The sequence below is a fragment of the Mustela erminea genome, chromosome 11 (genome assembly GCF_009829155.1).
Source record: "Mustela erminea isolate mMusErm1 chromosome 11, mMusErm1.Pri, whole genome shotgun sequence".
Lineage (NCBI taxonomy): Eukaryota > Metazoa > Chordata > Mammalia > Carnivora > Mustelidae > Mustela > Mustela erminea.
The window spans coordinates 75,342,937-75,367,646 of record NC_045624.1 but is presented as its reverse complement, the minus strand read 5'-3'; the positions used below and the strand labels follow the sequence as shown (position 1 = coordinate 75,367,646).

The 24,710-nt window shown below is 34.5% G+C and overlaps 1 protein-coding gene across 8 annotated transcripts in view; it reads left to right on the top strand.

Annotated features, from left to right (window-relative positions):
• The window catches only part of RUNDC3B (RUN domain containing 3B), a 137,381-nt gene that overhangs the window by 57,382 nt on the left and 55,289 nt on the right, over positions 1-24,710 (top strand). For all 8 annotated transcript variants that reach the window (XM_032304723.1, XM_032304719.1, XM_032304722.1 and 5 more), the window contains 3 exons: positions 8,452-8,537; positions 19,338-19,427; positions 22,204-22,284. In XM_032304723.1, the coding sequence (XP_032160614.1) occupies positions 8,452-8,537; positions 19,338-19,427; positions 22,204-22,284 (257 nt within the window). The remainder of the gene's footprint in view (positions 1-8,451; positions 8,538-19,337; positions 19,428-22,203; positions 22,285-24,710) is intronic.

The window sequence follows — 24,710 nt, the reverse complement described above, 5'->3', positions numbered from 1 at the left end:
TGCCTTCAGCTCGGGTCATGATCTCAGGGTCCTGGGATCGAGCCCCGTATCGGGCTCCCTGCTCCGCAGGAAGCCTGCTTCCCTCTCTCTCTCTCTCTCTCTCTGCCTGCCTCTCTGCCTACTTGTGATCTCTGTCTGTCAAATAAATAAATAAAATCTTTAAAAAAAAAAAAGTTGAAATCTTGTTTTTTATATTAATACCTCTCTTCTTAGCCATAATGTTGTCTTAGTAGTCCTTTGGCCTCTATTTTCTCAAACTCTTGACTTTATGCATTTATTTTTCTAATTGATTGACTACAGGTTCAAAAAATGTGCAGGGGTGCCTGGGTGGCTCAGTGGGTTAAAGCCTCTGTCTTCTCAGGTCATGATCCCGGGGTCCTGGGATCTAGCCCCGCATCTGGCTCTCTGCTCAGCAGGGAGCCTGCTTCCCTTCCTCTTTCTCTGCCTACTTCTCTACCTACTTGTGATCTCCGTCTGTCAAATAAGTAAACAAAATCTTTTTTAAAAAACGTGCAATCTGAATTCCCCTTTGCATCTTCATTGCATTTATTTCTTTTTTCCTTTCATGTTTTTCTTATGGCTTAAGAATAATATCTTGATTTCTGTAGGTTAAGATTAAAAGGTAAGCTATAATTTGAGTGAATCAAGTCTATACAAATAGAAAGTACCCCAGGTGGCACATAAACTTTAGTTTCTTATTTTCAAATTAAAAGAAGGAACAATTATCATGACAATTGTATTCTAAGCCCCCTCCATATAGAGGAGAATATATTATAGAACTAGCATATACCAAAATACAAGAGGTAATTGAGAAGATAACAAACATTAGAAATGTAGCATTTTGACCCGGGTGGAGTGCAGAAATGCAAACCCCAGCTGCCATCTTTCTTAGTGAGACTCTAAGGAATATGCCCCATGTAGCAAGATGCTGTTAATACTTATTCTGTTAATACTTATTCTGTACAAAACCAGTGCTGAGTATGAAAACATCACAGAACAATCATGTTCCAAATCCTACCATCTATCTTTGTTTTGCTCAGGCCTCAAACAGATTCCATTTAGTGGGGAAAGAGAGATCTATGATTTGCCTGGTGATGCTGGGAAGAGTGTGCATGCAAAGATTACTACTGTCTTTATTCATTACAGTGGGCAGAGCAAAGTACTTAATCTACCCAGTAAATCACATCTGGCAACTGTCAGGATTGAAGGATTAAGCAAATACCTCAGACGGCTGGTTTATTGGGCCTTTGAGCTGCTTTCTAGAATGACTACTAGCCTGTGTAGTATCCATCTCATCCAGCCTTAACACTTGTGAAAACAGAACGACAGCACCAAATTCACCTGCTAAATAATGTGCAACTCTGTACACTTTGGACCCAAACAGATTTTCATTTCTGAATTCTTTGTAAGAAGGAGAATACCTTTGATTATACCTTTAGGGCTATGTGGATGATGCTTTAAGCAGTGGACGACAAGGTACCTTTATGGAGAATGACTAATTCAGTATAGAAACATTCTTTAAATTTAGTTTTGATTGAATCAGGATTGTCCATGTCGCAGAACTACTGTACAACTTAGATTCACGTCGTAAACTTGCCACCATGGGAGATCTGAAAATCACTAAGCTGAGATCTGTGAAATGCTGACAGTCCCTCTCTTTGCTCAGTCCCTAATCAGTTGAACCTATTTTCTGGGGCTTAAACAAAGCCTAACAATGGAATAGAATATTTGAACTGAAGATCATGTCTGTAATCTTTCCATCTGACATCTCAGATACCTTGGCAGCTATTCTTTCTACAATATACAAAGGTTTTGGGAACGGGATCTCCGTATATGGGATTTCTTTCTTTCTTCCTCCTTCTTCTCCTCCTCCTGTCTGCTCTTCCTCCTCCTCCTATCTTCTCCTCTTCCTCCTCCTTTCTTCTCCTTCTCCTTCTTCATTTTATTTATTTATTTGAAAGAGAGAATATGAGCAAGGAGAAGGAGAGAAGCAGGCCCACCACTGAGCAGAGAGCCCAATGTGGGTCTTGATCCCAGGATCCTGGAATCATGACCTGAACTGAAGGCAGAGGCTTTAACCCACTGAGCCACCCAGGCACCCCACTTTTTCTTTGTTTTTAAGAATAGCTCTTGTTTGTGGCTGAGTTAGGCTTTCTTAGTTTGTGGTTGCTTATCCTGTACATTCATTCTGTTCTTGAGTTTAACATATTAGACCAATTTCTGAGTATGCTGGTCCATCAGCCATTTATATATTCATACATCTTTCCATCAGATAAATTTTTATTGAGCACCTATAGCATGTCAGAACTGTGAATGTAGTCCTTAACACATTCTTAGGACAGAAATCCTTAATCCCTCCTGGTCTTTTCAGGTCTCGTCTTCTTGTTCACTTTTTCCTTTATTTAAAAGCCAACTTTGGGGGCACCTGGGTGGCTCAGTTGGTTAAGCAACTGCCTTCGGCTCAAGTCATGATCCTGGAGTCCCAGGATCGAGTCCCACATCAAGCTCCCTGCTTGGCAGGGAGTTTGCTTCTCCCTCTGACCTCTCCCCTCTCATTCTCTCTCTCTCTCAAATAAATAAATAAAATCTTAAAAAAAAAAAAGCAGACTTTGTCACTGCTCTTTCGTAGAGCAGGTTAGCCAAATTTTTTATGGAAAGAGGCTGAGTTGGGGACAGGGGGTTATTAATCACACCTATACCAGAGTTATCAAATACTAAAACTTTACAGTAAGGTATAGGTTTGTGAAGATGCTATTTTTATGATCATTTTCTATTAGTCACTCAAAAATCTCTCTTCCTACCTCTAGACTTTTGTAGTGATGGTTCCAAACCTGGAAGAATGTGAGACATACTTGGGCAGCTTTAAAAATAAAAAAAGAGTTTTCTAAGCAGAAACCAGACATACTCTGATTCTGCCCATTTGTTTTATACTCTCTCCATTTTAAATACTAACTTCATATGAGTCATTATAAATGCCATTTTCCTCACATCATTCCTTTTCCCCACCTGTCACTGGTGCCTCTAATGACTGCTAGCAATGAGCAAGTTACTTATCTTCTTGAGTTTCCTCCAGGAAGTCAACAAATACATATTGAGGACCTTCTGTGTGCTAGAAACTGTTATAAATACTGATGATATAGTGGTATTGGTGAAAAGGATGGTAGAAAACAAATATTACGTGTGTCATATTTTATATATACATATTATATATGTAATATAATCTCAGGAGCCATGAAAAAATGGAGCAGGTTAAGAGATTAGAAAGAGATCAGAGTGGTGGAAGGAAGCACTCTCTTAGATAGTGTAGGTAGGGAAGGCTTGTGTGAGGCAACAACATTTGAGCCAGGATGTGAATTATGGGAAGAAAGGTACTGTGCAAATAGTGAGCAGAGGCAGCAAGGTATATTAGCAGTTTAGATATTATTCTAAATTCAATGAGGTGCAACTTGAGGCTCTCTTTCTTGTAATTTTTTTAAACAACAGAGTACTATAATCTAATTTACTTTTCAAAAAGATCCACTGAATACAGTATGAAGCATGCACAGGGAAGGAGAGAGAGTCATATTAGAAGTGTAAAACTAGAGTCAAAAAACCAGATGATCTTGGAGGTGAGAAATGAACCAGTTTCTGCTTCTAGTGATGATAGAATAGCTTATATTGGAGCAACCCTTTTGCCAAGAACAGCTGTAAAGTTTTGATGAAATACGCAGAGCAACAAATTTAAGAGCTAAGAAAACAACCAAGGCATGAGGACTTCAGTGGCCGCAATACTGGAGAGAAGGTTGGTACTTGAGGTGAGCCCTAAGTTCACCTTGGCTTTTAGCCTATGGGCATTTGTCTGTTCACATTGTTGGTATAGAAGCTAATCAGAGAGTTTTAGAGTTCTTTTAGTTTTGCCTGGCTAGAGAAACAGAAGAGGGATCTGGGAACTGCCAGTGAAACCAGGACTTAATACACTGAGAGAAGAGCAGACATATGCATCTGAGGTTTACATGCAGTTTTCCTGTGAGCTGTTTGCCAACTCTTAGCCACCTTAAGCACAGAGCAGTAGTTTCATAAACCAAGCTGAAAGCAGCAGATAGGAGGCTAAAAAAGCTGATTGAAGATTTCCTACTCTTGTTCTGAAGAGACAGAGGTTAGAGTTCAAGGTCAAACAAGTTGGAGGGGCCATGTAAAATACCCTAGGGATCTCTTTTTTATTTGATCTCTTCCCTTGGGAGTAAGGGAAATTCAGATGAAGACCAGCCCAAAGAAGACCTAAAATGGTGCCCTTAAATAGTGTAGAGTGATTTTCAAGTATACTCCTTGCCTATTTGAAGAAAATTAAATCTATTCTAAGGAAAGATAGTATTAGTGCAGCTACAGAATTTTATGTACAATGTCCAGTATTCGATCAAAACCCACTACAAATATCAGAAAACAAGATCAAATGACCAAAAATAAGAAATATAAAAAAACAAGTGAAACAGACCTATGGGAGATGAAGATCATGAACTTTTTTATTTTATTTTATTTATTTATTTGACAGAGAGAGAGAGAGATCACAAGTAGGAGAGAGTGGGGCGGGGGGGAGCAGGCTCTCTGAGCAGAGAGCCTGATGTGAGGCTCGATCCCAGGAACCTTAGATCATGACCTGAGCCGAAGGCAGAGGCTTAATCCACTGAGCCACCCACGTGTCCCAAGATAATGAGCCTTTAAGTAATTGTAGTAGAAAATATAAATAAAGACTAGTAGTACCAGAGAACTGGAGTATATATTCCATATTTAATATATATAAATATATATATAATATATAACATAGTGTATAATATAATATACTATATATGTAATAAAGTGTAGATAGAAAACTATAAAATACTTATTCATGTCAAACATAGAACCTACACAAAAATTGATCATTGGCTGATTTTATAATTCATCTCCTTGAATTTCAGATTGAAATCATCTAAAGTGTGTTATCTAACCACAAAGGAATTAAGCTATGATTAATAACAAAAAGAAAACCAGAAAATGCTTATGTGAGTCAACATTGAGAGGGACTTCTTAATAACTCATGGATGAAAGAAGAAATTACAGTTGAAATTGGAAAATAGGTGGAAAGTAGTGATAATGAAAATAATAACATGTAAAAACTTGTGGTTAGAGGAAAATAAGCTTAAATATAGACTCTTATGTATATAAAAATAGAGTAAAGACTAAAAATCAGTGATCAAAGTTTTCATCTAAAAACCTATTAAAAAATACATACTCCAAAAGAAGGAAAGAAATAATGAAAAGCAAAAATTGAATTAAATGAAAAAAATGTACACTTGGAGAAAATCAACTAAACAAAAACTTGGTCGTTCTAAAAATATTAATATAATTGATAAGTTTCCAGCAAGAAGCATTCATAAAGAGAAAAAGAGAGATTATAAATTACCAGTATCAGGAATAAAGAGCCCAATCAACCCCATAGACCCTATAGGCATTAAAAATCCTAAAAGGATATTATGAATACTTCATACCTACACAATTTAAACTGTAGATGAAATGGACAAATTCTTTGAAAAAAATTCTAAAACTAACATAAAAAGGAAGAAAACATCTGGATATTCCCATATCCACTAAAGAAATTGAATCTGTCATTGAAGTGTTCCCCTTGCAGGCCCCATTTTTTATTTATTTTTATGGATTTGTAAGAATTATTTGTATTTGATAAATGAGTCTTTTGTCAGATGCATGTAATGCAGATATCTTTGCCTATTCTCTAATTTGTCTTTTTGTTCTCTTACATGATTACAGTTTATCCCCTGAAACAGAAAGGAATATAGAGTATATAGGTTTTTATTCAATTAGGTTGGTTAGTTTGGTGGTAAGATGTTTCCTATGTTCTTGATTTGTCTTTTCTTTTGTTTCCTTATAGAGAAAAGTAGGGATAGTTTTGTAACGTAACCCACACAATTCTTGGGAAAGTTAAATATCTTTTTTTTTTTTTTTTAAGATTTCCTTCTTTATTTAAGAGCAAGAATGTGAGCAGGCAGAGAGGCAGAAGGAGAATGAGACTCTCAAGCAGACTCCCCGATGAGCACGGGGCCCAAAGGGGCCTCGATCTTACAACTCTGAGATCCTGACCTGGGCCCAAATCAGGAGTTCAACACTTAACTGACTGAGCCACCCAGGCACCCCGGGAAGATTAAATATCTTAATATATATAAATATCTTAATGTATCTTAAAACAGAGCCAAGCATATATTAATTACAGCCTTAAGACGTGTTGACTACTGTGGCGCCTGGGTGGCTCAGTTGGTTGGACGACTGCCTTCGGCTCAGGTCATGATCCTGGAGTCCCGGGATCGAGTCCCACATCGGGCTTCCAGCTCTTTGGGGAGTCTGCTTCTCCCTCTGATCTTCTCCTCGCTCATGTTCTCTCTCACTGTCTCTCTCTCAAATAAATAAATAAAATCTTTAAAAAAAAAAAAAAAAGGAAGAAGTGTTGACTACTGGGGCTCAGTGGGTTAAGCCGCTGCCTTCGGCTGGGGTCATGATCTCAGGGTCCTGGGATCGAGTCCCCCATCGGGCTTTCTGCTCAGCAGGGAGCCTGCTTCCCTCTCTCTCTCTGCCTGCCTTTCTGTCTACTGTGATCTCTGTCTGTCAAATAAACAAATAAAATCTTAAAAAAAAAAAAAAGAATAAGTGTTGACTACTATTTATTTATTTGTTTGTCAGTCAAAAACTTTCAGTGACAAAGAAATGAATATTTGTGTCTCTGGAGGAAAAAAAACAAACCTTAAGTGTTAAACCATTATCCAACTGATAAAGTCTAAAATCTTAAACCTGGTTTTTCGACTTCCCCACTTGGTGGGGAACATGTCCCCCATGTGTTCGTTCCAATGATATTTATACCTGTTTGTCTTCTGTTCTAGTGAAAGTTTTTTTTGTTGAAAGAAAAGAAACCTTAAAATTAGCACAGTGTATTATTACAGTGTAATAATGAATTCCATAAACATCCAAGGACAGGAAATTAGGTGCAGCCCACTTTTGCATGGATTGAAATTAATAAATCAGGAAGCAGGACTTTCCCCACATTTCTTATATAGCAACAGCACAGTCTCCTGTGTCTAACTTTCTCTGGAGAGCAACTCTCCCAGCTTCTGCTCTGGTGAAATCTTAGCCTTTTGTTTCAAGCCCACGCCAGCTTCCTTGTCTTTCAAAGGAAATTTCAAGAGAGAAACTTGGAATTGCTGACCAATGGCTTGCCGCTTCCTTCCTGTTAGGTCAGCCACAGCTAATTGTAGGTTCCTCAAGGCTTACTCTGCAGAAACAATGGACTGAGCACTGTCAAGCTGAAAGGGATTTTGAGCTTGATGCGCAAATTGACCGTCATGCTAATCACACCCTTATAATTCCTTTATTTCCCAACAATACTGCTGCTTCTAGTTGGTCAGGTTTTACTACTGTCTAGATTGACTGCTTTTTGATCCTTCCTATCCAGAAGTTTGGTGAATTCACTAGAGTTGTAGACATTTCTAAAGAATGCTTTTTATCTCCAGATGGGTAGTCAACCGTCATATATATTGATTAGTGTCACTTCTGTTCTCAACTGTCGTTGCAGTGTTTTGATTTTTCTATCTTATTAATCTTCATGGATTTTCTGGAGATTTGTGGGAGGGCTGAGGGAAAATGAAAGTAATCAAATTTTAAAATTCTTCTTACAAATATGACTTCTTATATTCTTTCATTCTAAACAAAGAGTCCAGGAGAAATGCTTTGGATTACTAAAAAATAATTAACTGGCTACTCAACTATTGAATGATATTACTTCTTTCAAAAGTAAAGTTACTCACATTTAGTCATAATTGTCTGTTTCTGTGATTTTCTGCTGGAATATGGTTCTGAGTAATTTTGCCATGTGTTTGTTTTTTTCTGGCTTAATATTCAGTAATAGTTTTTAGAATGTCCTGGATACAAACTCAGTAATTCATGATTTGGATGCATGATAAATAATGAAATTTGGTTATTAGTTATCTAAAACCTCCCTCTGGAAGGATAGGTGGGAAATTTTCTTAAACAAATGGTATGACAGTGATTATTTTTTTTTTAATAGAATAGACAAACTGTTCATGTTTCATAAGGGGACTCATTTTAATTAGCATGTTAATCTGGGCATTAAGGTAGAGAGTTATGAAAAGAAGTCTCTGACCCAATATTAATAGTTATGTCTCTTCAGAAGATAGAAGGTTAGTATTATATCCTGTATATCTCTGCATCCTGTATCTCTAGAGATATAACGGTATACTATATGTAATCAAAATTTATGTGTTCTCATCTACTTATTTTTTAGGCGTTATCAAAAGTATTATTTGACTGAGTTCTTTACATATTAAAATGCTTATATTTTTGATGACACAGTGGGCAAAATATTTTTAATTTGTAATTTTTTTTTTCACATTTTATTCTTTTTCTTCCTTTTAGGGTAGAGCCTGGATCAGAGTAGCACTCATGGAAAAACATTTATCTGAATACATCTCTACAGCTCTGAGAGACTTCAAAACAACCAGGTTTAAATGTCCTTTTGATTTTAAAATATATATATTTAAAACAGTCACCTAAAGATTAGAAATAAAGATAGAATGAAGATTCATTCCTTTCTAAAGTCCTCAACTATTTTATTTCTTCCTTTTTGTCTTCTCAGGAAAATTCCATTCATCAGCTAAACATACATTTTTGGTTTATCTTTTCAGGCTTCACATTATACCTAGAACATCTTTTCTCTGAATCATTTCTGTTTCTTACACTTTTAATACTTGAGATTCCATTCTTTCCACAGACTTTTCCCTGACCATTTAATCTGAAGGAAAATCTAACCATGAAATTCCTATAGCATTTTTACTCTTACCACATTTTATTTCTTTGTTTTAATTAATATATGTAACTAATGATCGCTCAATTGTCTTTTAAGGGCACGCTATACCAGTGCTGTTTTTCTTAGGTTGTATTCACTGAAGAGATGACTATGCTGTGTCATGTGAAAAACAAGACTTTATAAATAATATAAATAATATAAAAAATTATATTTTTTAGAGTGATAGAAAAAAGATTCATATTAGGACAACAGGCATTCCTATAAAGTCCTCTGTTGATAGCTTCTGTTAAAGAAACCACTTTTCAGGGCTCCTGGGTGGCTCAGTGGGTTAAAGCCTCTGCCTTCAGCTCAGATCACAATCTCAAGGTCCTGGGATGGGGCCCCATCCCAGCAGGGAGCCTGCCTCCCCCTCTCTCTCTGCCTGCCTCTCTGCCTACTTGTGATCTCTGTCAAATAAATAAATAAAAATCTGAAAAAAAAAAAAAAGAAACCACTTTTCTCTATTTCCAAAGTATTTGTAAATGAAAATATTCAATAATTTCAATACCTTAAACATGTACTGTTTAATACAATGGCCACTAACCACATGCCACTATGTTAATTAATATTCATTAAGAGTAGGTGAAATTACTAAATCACTTCTTCAGTTGCCATATCACATTTTAGGTGTTCAGTAGACATGTGCGGCTAGTGATTACCAAATTGCACAGCACAGATGCATACCTTCTATTGGACCACACTGCCTTAGGTGCTGCTAAATTACCATACTGATTTCTACCTCCTAAAGCATATTTGTGAAAGAGAAGAAGAGAGTGACAACTATAAACCAGTTTTAATAGAGGAAATTAGGTTCACAGATAAATAAATCATATATCTGGACTCTTAATTTCCCTGTCCTGATACAATATTTGGCATCTTGGATTTTGAGAAAATCTGGGCATTTATTATGGTATATTTTTTTGTTTTGTTTAGTTCTTTTGTTCTTTTTTTTTTTTCCAACTTGACTTAGATATAATTGATATACAGTGTAAGTTTAAGACGTCCGTGTTGATTTGATATACTTATGTACTACAAAATGATTATTGCCATATCATTAACTAATACCTCTATCGAACCATATAATTATTTGATAGATACTTACTGAATTCTTTCATAGCAATATGATTTTTTAGGGATATTTCTAAAGATGGGCTGTGAAATCATGATTAATTATTAGATGTTTGAGATGAACTTCATGAAATGAAAAATTTATTTCTTATTTATTATCACTAATAATTTAGTTTGATTATGAAAGATACTAAATATTAAGGCTGTTAAGGCTTTGAAAATAAAAAAAATCTCATAGATCAAACCTAAAATTCCTAAATTAATGAAATCAAAACCAAGGTTAAGCAATAATCATCTCCTGTGCAATAACAGGGTTGCATTAAGGTTATGGTATTCTCCTGAGTAGAAATTTACACATTAATAATCTAGTTGTTACTCTTGTTTCTTAGACAGTTGGGTGGGGTAGAAATAATTCTTGAAAGGATTATTTTTAGAATGAGTTGTTTAAATATTTAAAGGGAAATGCTTTTTGCCTTGTTCTGAGGTGTTAGCTGTCCTTTTTGATAAAAAGGAAATGATTCAACTCTAAAAAGTCCATGAAGTAAAAATACTCTTGTAACAATATATAAGCATACATTATTCAAACAGAAACATGGCTTAGGAAATGTTTATACACACATACATGCAAATATATAATGTTTATATATATATATACACATACACGCATAGTATTTCAGTGTGAATATATGGCTCTAATTCCCAAGAAAGGAAGTAAGGAGTTATTTTAAATTTCTCATCTTAGAAGTTAACTGAAAAACACATTTGCAAAGTCTTCCTTTTTTTGTTTTAAACTATTTATACTGTTTTGTTTTGCTTTGCTTTGTTTTTACTGAAATCAAACCAAAGAAACTTAATTTGTAAGTAAACTTAATTGTGAACCTCTAGCCAAAGCATATCTATTATTTGGAAGATTAAATTTGTAAAATACAAGCAAACTTTTGGAAAGAATAGTTAAACCTTACCTTTTGTCTGAATGCTGATATAAGTGCTTGTAGAACAATGAGAAATGATCTCTGATCCTTTAGGAATCTTGAGAGTTTCTGAGTCAAGTAATTTCTTCGTGTTCTACTCTTCAATGAGAAAGAGTAATGACGTTCTGTAAAATGGTGATACAAGTGTTTACCCCAGTACGGAAGGAGGAGCTCCATGAGCTAAGACAGGCAAGCTTGAGAATATTAATCAGTGAAAATCCAAGGATAAGAATGGGTGGAGGAAGTATGGGGATGAGAAATACAGAAAATCCACTGGTAGGAGTACATCATGTGGCTCCATAGTATTAGAGAAATTCAGGTGTTTTTTTTGTTTGTTTTTTTGTTTTTTTTCCCTAAGGTGGAGTATGTCTTAGTGAGCAATTGAAAACAGTGCTTGCAGAGTTTCATGGTTTAGGGATTGAGGTGTTACTGAGAAATAGCCAGAGTTGGGAGGTTGGCAGATTTGAGATTAGAATCCAAGCCTAAAAAAAAAAAAAAAAAAAAAAAAAACCAGGGAATTGTTTTGGTAATTTACTGGGAAGACTGAGAAATAGACAGTAAGGTAATTAAAGTAGATGAGAGAGAAACTGAATTAATTTGCTTCAAGTTTTAATTTCTCCCCATCTATAGACTGAAAAACAATAGTTTCTTAAGCTAAGAAACACAAATGTGACACTTAAAACAAGATTGAAAACATTCTGATAAGAATTTGAAGTAGCAAATATGGAAAATATAAAGAAGAGATAAAATTAGTTTTATGGAGACCTGTTTATTACTCTACAGTTGTACCACAGTTCTTAATTTAAAATGACAAAAACTGTGTTCAGAAGTATTTAGTAGGACTAAGAGAAGGAAGGAGGAAAGTATAAAGTAAAACTTCAAAGATTACTGAGCTTTCACAAAGTAAAAATGGAGTTGATAAATACTTTTCGCACTTACAGAAAGCAATTAATGTGTCTTTCAAGAGCTAAAAAGCACTTTTGAAATCTGAATCTGTTTAAAAGTTTTACATTATTAAGATGAAAAACACTAATAAAAGTTGCTTGTATACTGCTGCCTCATAGCATATACAAAAATTACTGAAAATGGGTCAGACTTACTTGGAAAACTCTTAGAAGAAAGCATAAATGCAAACCTTCATGACCTCGATTTGAGAATAGTTTCCTGGATGTATAAGCCACAAAAGAAAAAATAGATAAATGGACATAATCAAATTTTACCTTTGTGCTTTGAAGAATACCATCAAGAAAGTAAAAAGATGACCCAAAGACTGAGAAAAAAGTTTTGCAAAAAAATTTTTTTGCTTATGTCTGCTAAGAGATTTCTATCTAGAATATATATAAAGAACTCTTGAAAATTTGAAATTAAAAAAAAAACATTTTAAAATGGGCAAAGAATCTGAATAGACATTTTTCCAAAGGAAATATACAGATGACTGATAAACACAAAAAAGATGCTCACTATTGGGCTGCCTGGGTGGCTCAGTTGATTAAGCATCTGCCTTCGGCTCAAGTCACGATCCCAGGGTCCTGGAATCGAGTCCCACATTGGGCTCCTTGCTTGGCAGGGAGCCTGCTTCTCCCTCTGCCTCTGCCTGCCACTCTGCCTGCTTGTGCTCTCTCTCTGACAGATAAATAAATAAAATCTTAAAAAAAAAAAAGATGCTCAGAATCATTAACCATCAGAAAACTGCAAATCAAAATCACAATGCAAAAAAATAAAAAAACAAAAAAACCCACAATGCAATACTACTGCACACCCACCAGGATGGCTGAAATCAAAAGAACACATAATAACAAATATTGGCAAGGACCTAGAAAAATTGAAACCCTCATACTTTGACAGTAGAAAAGCAGAATGATGCAGGCCCTTTGAAAAACAGTCTGGCAGTTCCTTAAAAGGTTAAACATAGATGTACCATATGACCTTGCATGTGACTCCTATATATGTGTGTGTATATATTTCCAAGAGAATTGAAAATGTGTTCACAAAAAGTGTCTCTACAAATATTTATAGTAGTGTTATTCATAATAGCCAAAAAGGGAAAACACCTAAATGTCCCATCAACTGATGAATGAATGAATAAATAATGTGTATTCCATGCAGTGGAATGATCTTCAGCCATATAAAGAAATGAAGTGCTTCTTCTGTCTGTGCTGGTACTTGCTTGTGTACTCATTCGCAGTGGATGACCTGGTACCTCCTTTGTGAAGTGGCAGCTGAGGAGACTCCAAAATTCTCCATGGTGGATGAAAAGCCCAAAGGAGAAGTCAAGACTGAGAAAAATAATCATAGTAATGTTCACTTGGTTCTGTGGAGCTGTGTAAGATTTAAGCATACAACACTAAACAAACTAAGGAAAACCTCTGTGAACACAGGGTCTGTCTCTGAGGCAGATCGGAGTCCCATTTGAAAGGCAGCCAATCAGTAAAGCAGACAAACCCACACAGTTAAAAATGAGAATGAAGGACAAAATTGATGCATTCCAGCAGTAGACAGAAAGTATCTACTAAAGAAGGAACTTGTTATTTTATTCCAGCACTCTCTTCCTACAGACCAAGAATACATTCTCTGTTCAAAACAAAGCAAAACAAAACAAAACAGTTTTGTTCCACCACATCCTGACTACTACATGATCTTCCTTTTCATTTTCCTCTTTCCCATTTCTTTACTATACATAAAGTCACTGGCACATTTGCACTAGCATATTGCACTTTTTTGGTACTAAATATCCAGTGGTGTATTTTGATTGACATCAAATTGAGATGGGATGGGGAAAAATAATGACTCTGTGAAAATACTCTCGTTCTCTGTGCTCATGCTCATTCAACTCTTTATATTCTAGCAACTTACTTTGTTTTCACTGTTTAACCAAAAAAAAGAACATGAAAATTTTGACATACCTTGTTTGGAGAATTTTAATATTTTTCATTTATTAGTATAAAATCAAGGACGGTTTTACAACTTTTTTGTACATAGATGTTAAATGTAGGGTAATCTGTCTTTAGAGAGGATTTAATTAGTCTATAAGAGATGAATCCTCGATAGTTTTCCCTTCATCAAGCATCTTGTCTAAATAAACTTCTTATTTAAAAAAAATGAAGTATTGATATAAGCTATGACATGAATAAACTGTGAAAATATTTTATAGTCCAAGAGCCATGCAAACAGTAATTCCTGGAAACAAGTAGGAAAAACCTGAAGGATATATTTGATGTTATTCTGTTGTATCATTCCCACCCACATATAAACAGATGGTGCTATCTCCTAACTCAAAAAGAAAAACTTCTCCCTTGAACTTCTATTTCCTTCTGCTCATTTCTATGTTCAGCTTCATCACCTCACTTCTCAAAAAATGTTTATACATACTGTCTCATTTCCTTACCTTAGAGTCATCCTTGTATTCATTCTTGGGCAATGTCTTTCCCTCACCACTCCACAAAGGATAACTTTTAAAAGGATACCAATAATATACAAGCTACCAAATGGATAGATCCCTTGTCCATATGTGACACCATTGCCCAGCTAAAACAAGCAGTTAAATACTAACTCTATTGAAAAACCTGTCTTTAACTTATATAATGTTCCATGGCATTTCCTTCTCCTTCTGTAATTGTCCTTTTGACTCTGTCTCTGTCTCTCTTTTTGACTTCTTTTATTCTTTACAACTTTGAAATGTCAGTATTCTCCTGGCTCAGCCCTGCATTGGGTGATCTTTATTCTCCATTCATTTTCCTTTCTGCCTGTCTTCATAGAGTTTTTAGAATTACTCTAAATACCACCTGTATGATCATGACTCCACATTTAAATCACTACATAAATAGTTCAGATATCTTGATTTTTTTCCTTCTAGCCTTCTTTACCTCTTTCTTAGCAAATGGTTTCACAACTTACTACATGTTTGATCAAGTCAGAGCCTAAAAATCATATTTTATTTCTCTTCATCCCTCATTCTCTATAATCATTCGTAATTAGCAAGTCTTGTCAGTCCTCTCTCCAAAAATCTGTCTTGGTGTATTTCCTTAATCTCCATGATTGCTAGAGTAATAGTACCTCATTTATCTCTTGTCTATACTCCCCTATTGTTGTTCTAAGTGAGCTTCCAGTTTGCCCTCTTCCACTAGCTATATATCTTCCAGCCAATCTTATTAAAAGTTAAAAAGTTTGGGTCAGTTCCCACTTAAGAAGCATTAAAATTGTTTCTCTTCGTATACATTTCCTGGAGTCAAATCCTGGCTTTACCACTTTCTAGCTGTAGACCCTTAGACAACTGCTTAATTCCTCTCTGGCGTAATATGTGCTAGTAAAGTTAAAGAGGATAATTCATATAAAGTATTTGTAAGTGTGATTGACTCTCAATAAACATTCACATTTACGATTATTTTTATATGGTCTACATAGCCCTGTGTGATCAGACTTCTGTGGGCTTAAGATCTCAAGCTAAACACCAAAGAATGTCTCTCCTAATAGTGATTTTCTTCAGAGTTGAGTTCTTCAGGTTTTCCCTACCTCAACCACTTGCTTATTTGCTTTATACTACTTATCATCAACTCTAATTATGTTTTTCTTTTGTTTGTTGCCTGTCCCCTCCCCTAGACAGGAAGCTCCATGGAGAGGGACTATGCTTAGGTTGTTCCCCATTTATCTTTAGTACCTAGCACACAGTTCTTGCCCCATAGTAGGAATTTATTATATATTTGTTGATAAAATCATTAATGAATCTCACATTCTTAGCAAGATCTTTGGAGATTTACCTCTGGTCAGTTTTTCATTCTGATTCAGTTGAACTTTGAATGAAATATAACATTTATTTATAATGCTATAATCTATTTTTCATGTCATGAGGGAGACTTCTAAACTCCTCCCTTAAAATTTCATGTGTAGAAACTAAATTGGGCAAGGGAACAAGAATGTGATAATGGAATTTCTTTGGTTTATAACAAGCTTTTCTCATATTTTAATATTGCATTTTCAGTATGTAGAATAATTTCAACTCTCAAAAAGGGAAAATCTGAAGCATGATATTATATAGTACTGATATGATCTACACTGACGTTTCACCTTGGATGCCATCCACAGGGTATTTGTTACTGAACTACCTAAAAGGGCTTCAAATACTCTTACAGAATGAATACTAAAGATAGCATTATGTAGAGCTATATTTCAATTAGAGTTGAATTATATATGATAAGAGAAAAAAGCTATTATTATTAGGGTGTTATTTTAAATGTTTTCCTGTCTTCATATATTTTTCTACTCAACAGACAAATAAATGGAAGGAGTATACCTAATAAAAAGGGGAAGTTTCTCTTCCTGATCCCAGTAATATCAAGATTTGCTCATAATTTTCCTTTGCTTCTACCATGCAAAACTTCTTTAGAGATACAATCCAGTGTATAAAGCTTTAAATAGAAGTTTTATATATCTTTTTTATCTTTCATTTTCAGTGTTTATAATGCATTTGGCAATTCAGTTTACTGTTTTGGTTAGATCCTTCTCATACAATTATTTTCTTTAGAACAAAAAATATTTTCAACTAGAGAAAGGGAATTTTTAGTGTATACCTTATTATTACTGAATTCAGTCATCTTAGGGTTGACCTTTGTCTCATTTGTCACATAACTTTGGTTATATAAGCAAACTTTATTAATGTTCCAGTTTTTCAACAAGATAAAATGAAGAGTTTTAAAGTTTACAGGTTTTTTTAAGTCTTTGAAAGTGTTGATGACAAGAATCAGACTTTCATTCAAAATTGTTGATATGTTGATTTGATTAAGAGAATAAAAATTAATTTTCTTAATGGCATCTGATTCTTTAATACATGTGCATGATGTCTTTGATTAAATGATAAAAAATCTTCAGATTACTTCATTATTCTTATGAATACTGACTTAAGTCACTTTTAAAAAGTTATCTCAAACTTACAAGTGTATTTTCTGAAAAATACTTTTTTCTTAGCCCACTCTAACAATGGAGATGTCCAGCATACAAGAAACAATTCATTTATGGGTTTTTTTTTTTTAAGGAGAGAGAAAAAGTGTGTATGCCAGCATGAGGATGAATGTGGGTCGGGGGAGGGTGGGGCAGAGAGAGAGAGAGAGAGAGAGCATGAATGAATCCCAAGCAGGCTCCATGCTCAGAAGCATGCTGCCCCATGCTGGGCTCTATCTCATAACCCTGAGATCATGATCTGAGCTGAAATCAAGAGTTAGGTGCTTAACCAACTGGCCATCCAGGCACCCCTGGACAACTCTTTAGCTAGCACTTCCTCTTCCATTTTTTCTCCCATACCCTTTATTTCAGTTAAGACTGTTATAATAAATGAGGTCTGTACAATATTACACTTCAGGTATGATTTTGAATGGAATTATTTCACATGTAACAAGTGTTTCACTTATATTACTTAACCTCAAAAATTATTAGTAAAACTAAAACCAAAAAAATTTATCAAAACAATATTATATACACATATGTAAGATCTTTAGACTAAGAAATCTCTAAAATTGGTTAGATTTGTGTGTGTATTTGATATTCTTCAACAGTGCCTAAATCAATTTTGACATTAGGAAGCAAGCAGAAATTGTTTTGATCTGATTTTTAGAATGTACTTTTAAAACATGGTGGACTAAAGATGGAGAAAAAAAAGTAGACCTTTTCTTATATAGAGAAATACTTGGAGTAATGGGTGATTCCTAGTATCAAAGATCAGACTTTTTTCTAAGCCACGTATCCTGTAGAATTTGGGGATCTAGAGCCATTACAATCATAGTTCTTCTAGGAGTGAAAATTCTCTTTCAACAGCCAGTTTAGCTATTGGGACAGTGACAGAATCTCAGGTACATAGATTTATTTAAATATCTTAATGTTTTGTGGAATATCTTAGTTAAATATATAGAAATTCCTTCCATGTATTTTATTAATCTTTGTCAGACTGAAAGTTTTTAATTTTTCTCTTTTTTGTATAAGTCAATAAAAACAGTTCCCATATTGGAAACAGAAAGCATCTATTCCAAGCTAGACTTCCCACAGTATTTATTTGTAGCCTTATATCTGACAGTAGGTAGAATAGTGTTCTCTTATTTTCCTTTGTACTTTTTATTCATTTAAAATTCCTTATGAACTATAACATAGGTTAAATTCTCTTTAAATATTTTTTATAGTGGTATGGGTTTTTTTTGCTTTGAATTTTTTTTATTGTGTTATGGTATTGTTTAATGGAAATATATAGAACTTAAAGTTAGAAGAATTAGGTTTCTTCCATAAGTAATTTATCTGCATGTGCTTGGGCAAATTGTTTTAACCTAATTCTTAACTTTTCTTGGTGGTAAATTTGAAACTAAAGATAGCTGTTTCCACCTTTGCTTCATGGGGTTTTTGAGCAAGTACCAAATGATGATAATGTTTATAAAAGTATTTTTAAACTGTGAGTTATATAAAATTGGCAGTGGGATTATGAGCATATTAAAGTCTTTTTTACCATAAAGAGTAAGACAAATTTCATTTACTAAAATGTTTTCCTTTAGTTAGTGGGGTCTTACACAGTGGCATCTAATATAAATAGATATAACAATTAAATGATCCCTGCTTATTGAACATAAACTAGCTTTTGTGCAGTATTAAGGAAAGTAAATACAGTGATCTTACATTCTTTTGCGGAAAAATACCTTTTGGCTCATATCATGACATTTTCTCAAAATATTTATTTTAAGATATTAATATAAAAATTTTAGTATTTTAACAACTAACATTAACTGAAACAGAAAGCTTTATAGGAAGTAACACTGATAGATTCATGTTCATATTTTTAAGAGATAATGAACACTTCTTTTTCATTCAGTCACCCTGCTAGCCCATTAGTATTGTAGTGCTAAAGGTTAGCATGAATTACAAATGATCACATCTTTCATTTAATTAATAAATTACATTAAATTACATAAAAAATTTTATGGAATTACATAAAAAATAATGTGTGTTTGTATTTGTTCAGTGGAATTACATAAAAAATAATGTGTGTTTGGAATTACATAAAAAATAATGTGTGTTTGTGTTTGTTCAGTGTATACCACAATAGTCTACATAGTTTCAAAAAGAGAGCAGTATAAATGACTGAATTTTCCACCTTTCAAATTACATTCATATTGCTTCCCTATTAGGGAAAAGTAGTAGACAATCTTGGCCCATTGAAGGTTGCTTTAGGGATTTTAAGAGAAGTGGAAACGCTTAGAATGATTTTTTTTTTTTTTTTGGTTATGCTGGCATTTTTTCCTCCTAAGTATCTACAAGAATTGGGTGATCCAGATAATTTTTATTTTGATAAATAAAATTTAGTTCTTTGTACTTTAGTTTAGTCTCTAATTTCTATAGACAAAACTTCAGTGTGCTTTTAATATTTATGTATTTACCCATTTCATTTTTAGGCGATTTTATGAAGATGGAGCAATTGTCTTAGGTGAGGAAGCAAATATGCTTGCTGGCATGCTGCTTGGACTAAATGCTATTGATTTCAGGTACTTAATCTAAATGTATTCAGTTTTTAAGTTATTGGATGTCATAATAGTTTCTACTTAGGTTTTTTTTCTTGGTTTGCTACTTAAGTAGAGCACACAGCTGGATATTGATATTTAACTCGTGTTCATGTTCCTTATCCAGCTACATCAGCTTTCTGACTGGGTTTGCTCTAAGACTCTCAGGTTAAGGAATTAACTGACATGTTTGCTTACTAGCTTGGGCAAAATAATCCTAGACTGCATTTCCCCAGCAGAAAAATTATATACCCTGGTAGCACTGGAGGAAATTTTTGGATCTTATCTCTTAGTATTTTTTTAGCTACTGCTTTAAAATAAAAAAGGATGAACTAAAAGTAGATTCAAAGCATGAAAGATTTTCATTACCTCATGTATCGAAATAAAAAAGATCCTGGCATATCTTGGGTGTCTTATGTTTGTACTATGAATCTAGACCATCAAAAATATTGTTCATATTTGCTTTTGTTATTATCAATATGATGAATTGATTTCAGACTAAGATTGTAATTACTAAAAATGTAAATGTAAGTTTTTCATAGATTTATGGGAGTATCTTTTTGCATTTCTTATCATCCAAGAGTTTACGTTATGCTAAAAGTAAAAGGTTTGTTTATAACAAGAACTCAAACTTAAGAATGATGGAAATATTATAATTCTTTTGAAAAATATCACTTAAAAATTCAAGAATTTCAACAAAATAAGTATAAAACTTAACTGAAAATCTACTCTTAGTCTTCAATCAGAAAATAATGCTGTTCATTTCCACTGACATTACTGTTTTTTAGTAAATCACTTCCTTTTCAAAATACTTTCATTTTGTCAGTGTAATTTTCCTCTATTTAAGATTTAATAAAGTCATATTCAGTTATTAGCTTAATTGTTCAGAATATGAGCATGATAGATGCGATATAGAGCTTGTTTTTTTTTTATCCTAAATGTGTTACTTTTTCACCTGTCATGGTGCTGAAAGCAAATCTCTTAAAGATACATTAGTATTAGTATTGTAAATGAAGGAAAGCTCTTATAAAGTGGGGCCACTTCTGTTCACTCCTCATTCAAGTATGAAAAAGTATATACATGCCCTTGATATTAACATATTAGAATGTTATTTCAACAAGCAAACTTACCAAAGAAACCAGAAGGTGGGAGTTCATAGATGAATTTGTTTTTTTAAAAGATCGATCTACATCTTGTAATTGTTCTAATTAATGTTCCCAGAAGATGTACTTTTTTCTTCCCATAATAGTAATAAAACTAAATGCCTTTTTAAAAAATTATTATTATCCAATTGGATATATCATCATACAAAACAAAGATGACTAGATTGGGAGACCAAGAGATCTAGAGTTTCTTTACTGGCTTTGAGACTTCCAGTATGACTTTGGGCAAATCTCAACCTTTCCTGTTGCCATGTACTCAAAAAGGATTGACTAAAGATTAAAGGGGTTTTACAGTGAGATACCACCTCATACCAGTCAGAGTGGCTGAAATTAACAAGTCAGGAAACTGACAGATGTTGGCGAGGAGGCAGAGAAAGGGGAATCCTCCTACACTGTTGGTGGGAATGCAAGCTGGTGCAGCCACTTGGGAAAACAACATGGAGGTTCCTCAAAAAGTTGAAAATAGAGCTACCCTATGACCCAGCAATTGCACTACTAGGTATTTACCCTAAAGATACAAAGGCAGTGATCCAAAGGGACACGTGCACCTGAATGTTTATAGCAGCAATGTCCATAATAGCCAAACTATGGAAAGAGCCCAGATGTCCATCAACAGATGAATGGATAAAGAAGAAGTGGTACACACACACACATGCACACACACACACAATGGAATACTATGCAGCTATCATAAATACCCAGAATCTTGCCATTTGCTACAGTGTGGATAGAACTAGAGGGTATTATGCTAAGTGAGATAAGTCAGAGAAAAACAATTACCATATGATCTCACTTATTTGAGGAATTTCAGAAACAAGACAGAGTATCATAGGGAAAGGGAGGGAAAAATGAAGCAATATGAAACCAAAGGGGAGACAAACCATAAGCACCTCTTAATCTCAGGAAACAAACAGGGTTACTGGAGCTCTCAAGGGGGTTGAAGGGATGGGTAGTTCGGTGATCAGTATTACAGGGATTGGGGGTATGTGAATTGTGTAAGACTGATGAATCACAGACCTGTAACCCTGAAACAAACAATACATTATGTTAATTTTTTTAAAGGGAAAAAAATAAAAATACAGGAAAATAAAGAATAATTAAAAAAAGATTAAAGGATTTTTTTTAGCATTCTTTTTAGATCTAACATCCAAGCCCTTTCACCTATTCAGACAGTTTAGAAAACTTTTATTTTTCTAATTAAACCTTTTGGAGAGTTAGTTGGTGTCACATTAGAGTTTGTATAAAATGTGAACAAGTCTTCATTTGAAAATTCTCTAATGATGTCTTAAAATCCAGCGAAGACCAAGGTAGTGTCCGATAAATAATGTTTGAACAAATTTCTCAGAAAGTTTTTCTTTGGCATGATATATTCATATTAAAGTATATTAACTTGTGCAATCCTTTGTCATTGGTAGTGAACATAGAGTATCTTTTTTAAGATGTTTATTTATAACAGGTAACATATGAATTAAATATAAATTTTAAAAATTTACCTGCAATTTGATGAAACACATGTCTTTAACAAGAGATTGTTTATAATACTTAACATTGATTTAAAAGTTAATGTATTATGACATATTTATTGTCTCTTGTCTTAGCTTCTGCCTCAAGGGAGAAGGATTGGATGGAAACTTTCCTGCTGTAATAGATTACACACCATATTTGAAATTTACCCAAAGGTATTTGACATTTTGAAATATGTTATTGAAATCTTAATTTACAGTTGAATATCTTATATAATATATTGATTAAAATTGCTTTTTGAGGGGGGTACTTGGGTTGCTCAGAGGGTTAAGCCTCTGCCTTTGGCTCAGGTCATGATCTCTGGGTCCTGGGATCAAGCCCCATATAAGGCTCTCTGCTCAGTGGGGAGCCTGCTTCCCCCCACCCCGCCTGCCTCTCTGCCTACTTGTGATCTCTCTGTCTGTCTGTCTGTCTGTCTCTCTCTCTCTCTCTGTGATAAATAAATAAATAAATAAACAAACAAATAAATAAATAAAGTCTTTAAAAAAATAAATATAATTTTTTTGTAATATTACTTTCTTTAAATTTATTATTTTTTTAGGATTTTATTTACTATTTGACAGACACAGTGAGAGAGGGAACACAAGCAGGGGGAGTGGGAGAGGGAGGTGGGATCCCAGGACCCTGGGATCATGACCTGAGCCAAAGGCAGACACTTAATGACTGAGCCACCCAAGCCCCCCAACGTTTTTTTAAATTTAAATTCGATTAGCCAAGATATAGTACATCATTAGTTTTTGGTATAGTGTTCAATGATTCATTAGTTGTAGGGCACATGGTATGATGAGAACTGGGTGTTATATGCAACTAATACTACTTTTGATTCTGCTTTGCATAATTATTTTAAGTGTTGGATCTGCCACATGTCCAAACTTTGTAGATGTGCTATATCAGTGAAGTGATGCTAGCTCAGTGCTTCAAGATGATTGTTGGAGTTTAAAACATTGATAAGGCATAGGCTTTTTTATTTTAGCATTGATTTTCTTTTTATTTATTTTTTTCTTTTTCTTTTTTATTTGTTTTTAATTTTTTTAAATTGTGTTATGTTAGTCACCATACAATATACATCATTAGTTTTTGATGTTGTGTTCCAAGATTCATTGTTTACATATAACACCCAGTTCTCCATGCAATGTGTGCCCTCCTTAATACCCACCACCAGGCTCACCCATCCTCTCACCGCTCTCCCCTCTAAAACCTTCAGTTTATTTCTCCGAGTCCACAGTCCCTTGTGGTTCATCTTCTCCCTCCAATTCCCTCCCCCTTCACTTTTTCTTTCCTTCTTCTAATGTCCATGTTATTCCTTATGTTCCTCAAGTAAGTAAAACAATATGATAATTGACTTTCCCTGCTTGACTTATTTCACTCAGCATAATCTTTTCCAGTCCCATCCATGCTGATGCAAAAGTTGGGTATTCATCATTTATGATGGCTGAGTAATATTCCAGTGTATATATGGACCACATCTTCTTTACCCATTCATCTGTTGAAGGACATCTTGACTTTTTCCACAGTTTGGCTATTGTGGACATTGCTGCTATGAACATTGGGGTACATACGGTCTTTCTTTTCACTACATCTGTATCTTCAGGGTAAATACTCCGTAGTGCAATTGTCAGGTCATAGGGTAGCTCTATTTTTAAACTTATGAGGAATCACCACAACTGTTCTCCAAAGTGGCTGCATCAGCTTGCATTCCCACCAACAGTATAAGAGCGTTCCCCTTTCTCCATATCCTCTCCAACATTTGTTGTTTCTTGCCTTATTAATTTTTCCCATTCTAACTGGTGTAAGGTGGTATCTCAATGTGGTTTTGATTTTAATTTCCCTGATGGTTAATGATAATGAACATTTTTTTCATGTGTCTGATAGCCATATGTATATCTTCATTGGAGAAGTGTCTGTTCATGTCTTCTGTCCATTTTTTACTTGATTATCTGGTTTTTGGGGTGTTGAGTTTGAGAATTTCTTTATAGATCTTGGATATCAGCCCTTTGTCTGTAGTGTCATTTGCAAATATCTTTTCCCATTCTGTAGGTTGCCTCTTTGGTTTGTTGACTGTTTTCCTTTGCTGTGCAGAAGTTTTTGATCTTGATGAAGTCCCAAAAGTTCATTTTTGCTTCTGTTTCCTTTGCCTTTTGAGACATGTCTTGAAAGAAGTTGCTGTGGCCGATGTCAAAGAGGTTACTGCCTATGCTCTCCTATAGGATTTTGATGGATTCCTGTCTCACATTGAGGTCTTTCATCCATGCTGAGTTTATTTTTGTGGGTGGTGTAAGAGAATGGTCCAGTTTCATTCTTCTGTACGTAGCTGTCCAATTTTCCCAGCACCATTTATTGAAGAGACTATCTTTTTTCCACTGGATGTTTTTTCCTGCTTTGCCAAAGACTGTTTAACCATAGAGTTGAGGGTCCATATCTGCTCTCTTTATTCTGTTCCATTGGTCTATGTATCTGTTTTTGTGCCAGTACCATGCTGTCTTGGTGATCACAGCTTTGTAATAAAGCTTGAAATGAGGCAATGCGAAACCCCCAGCTTTGTTTTCCTTTTTCAGCATTTCCTTGGTGATTCAGGGTCTTT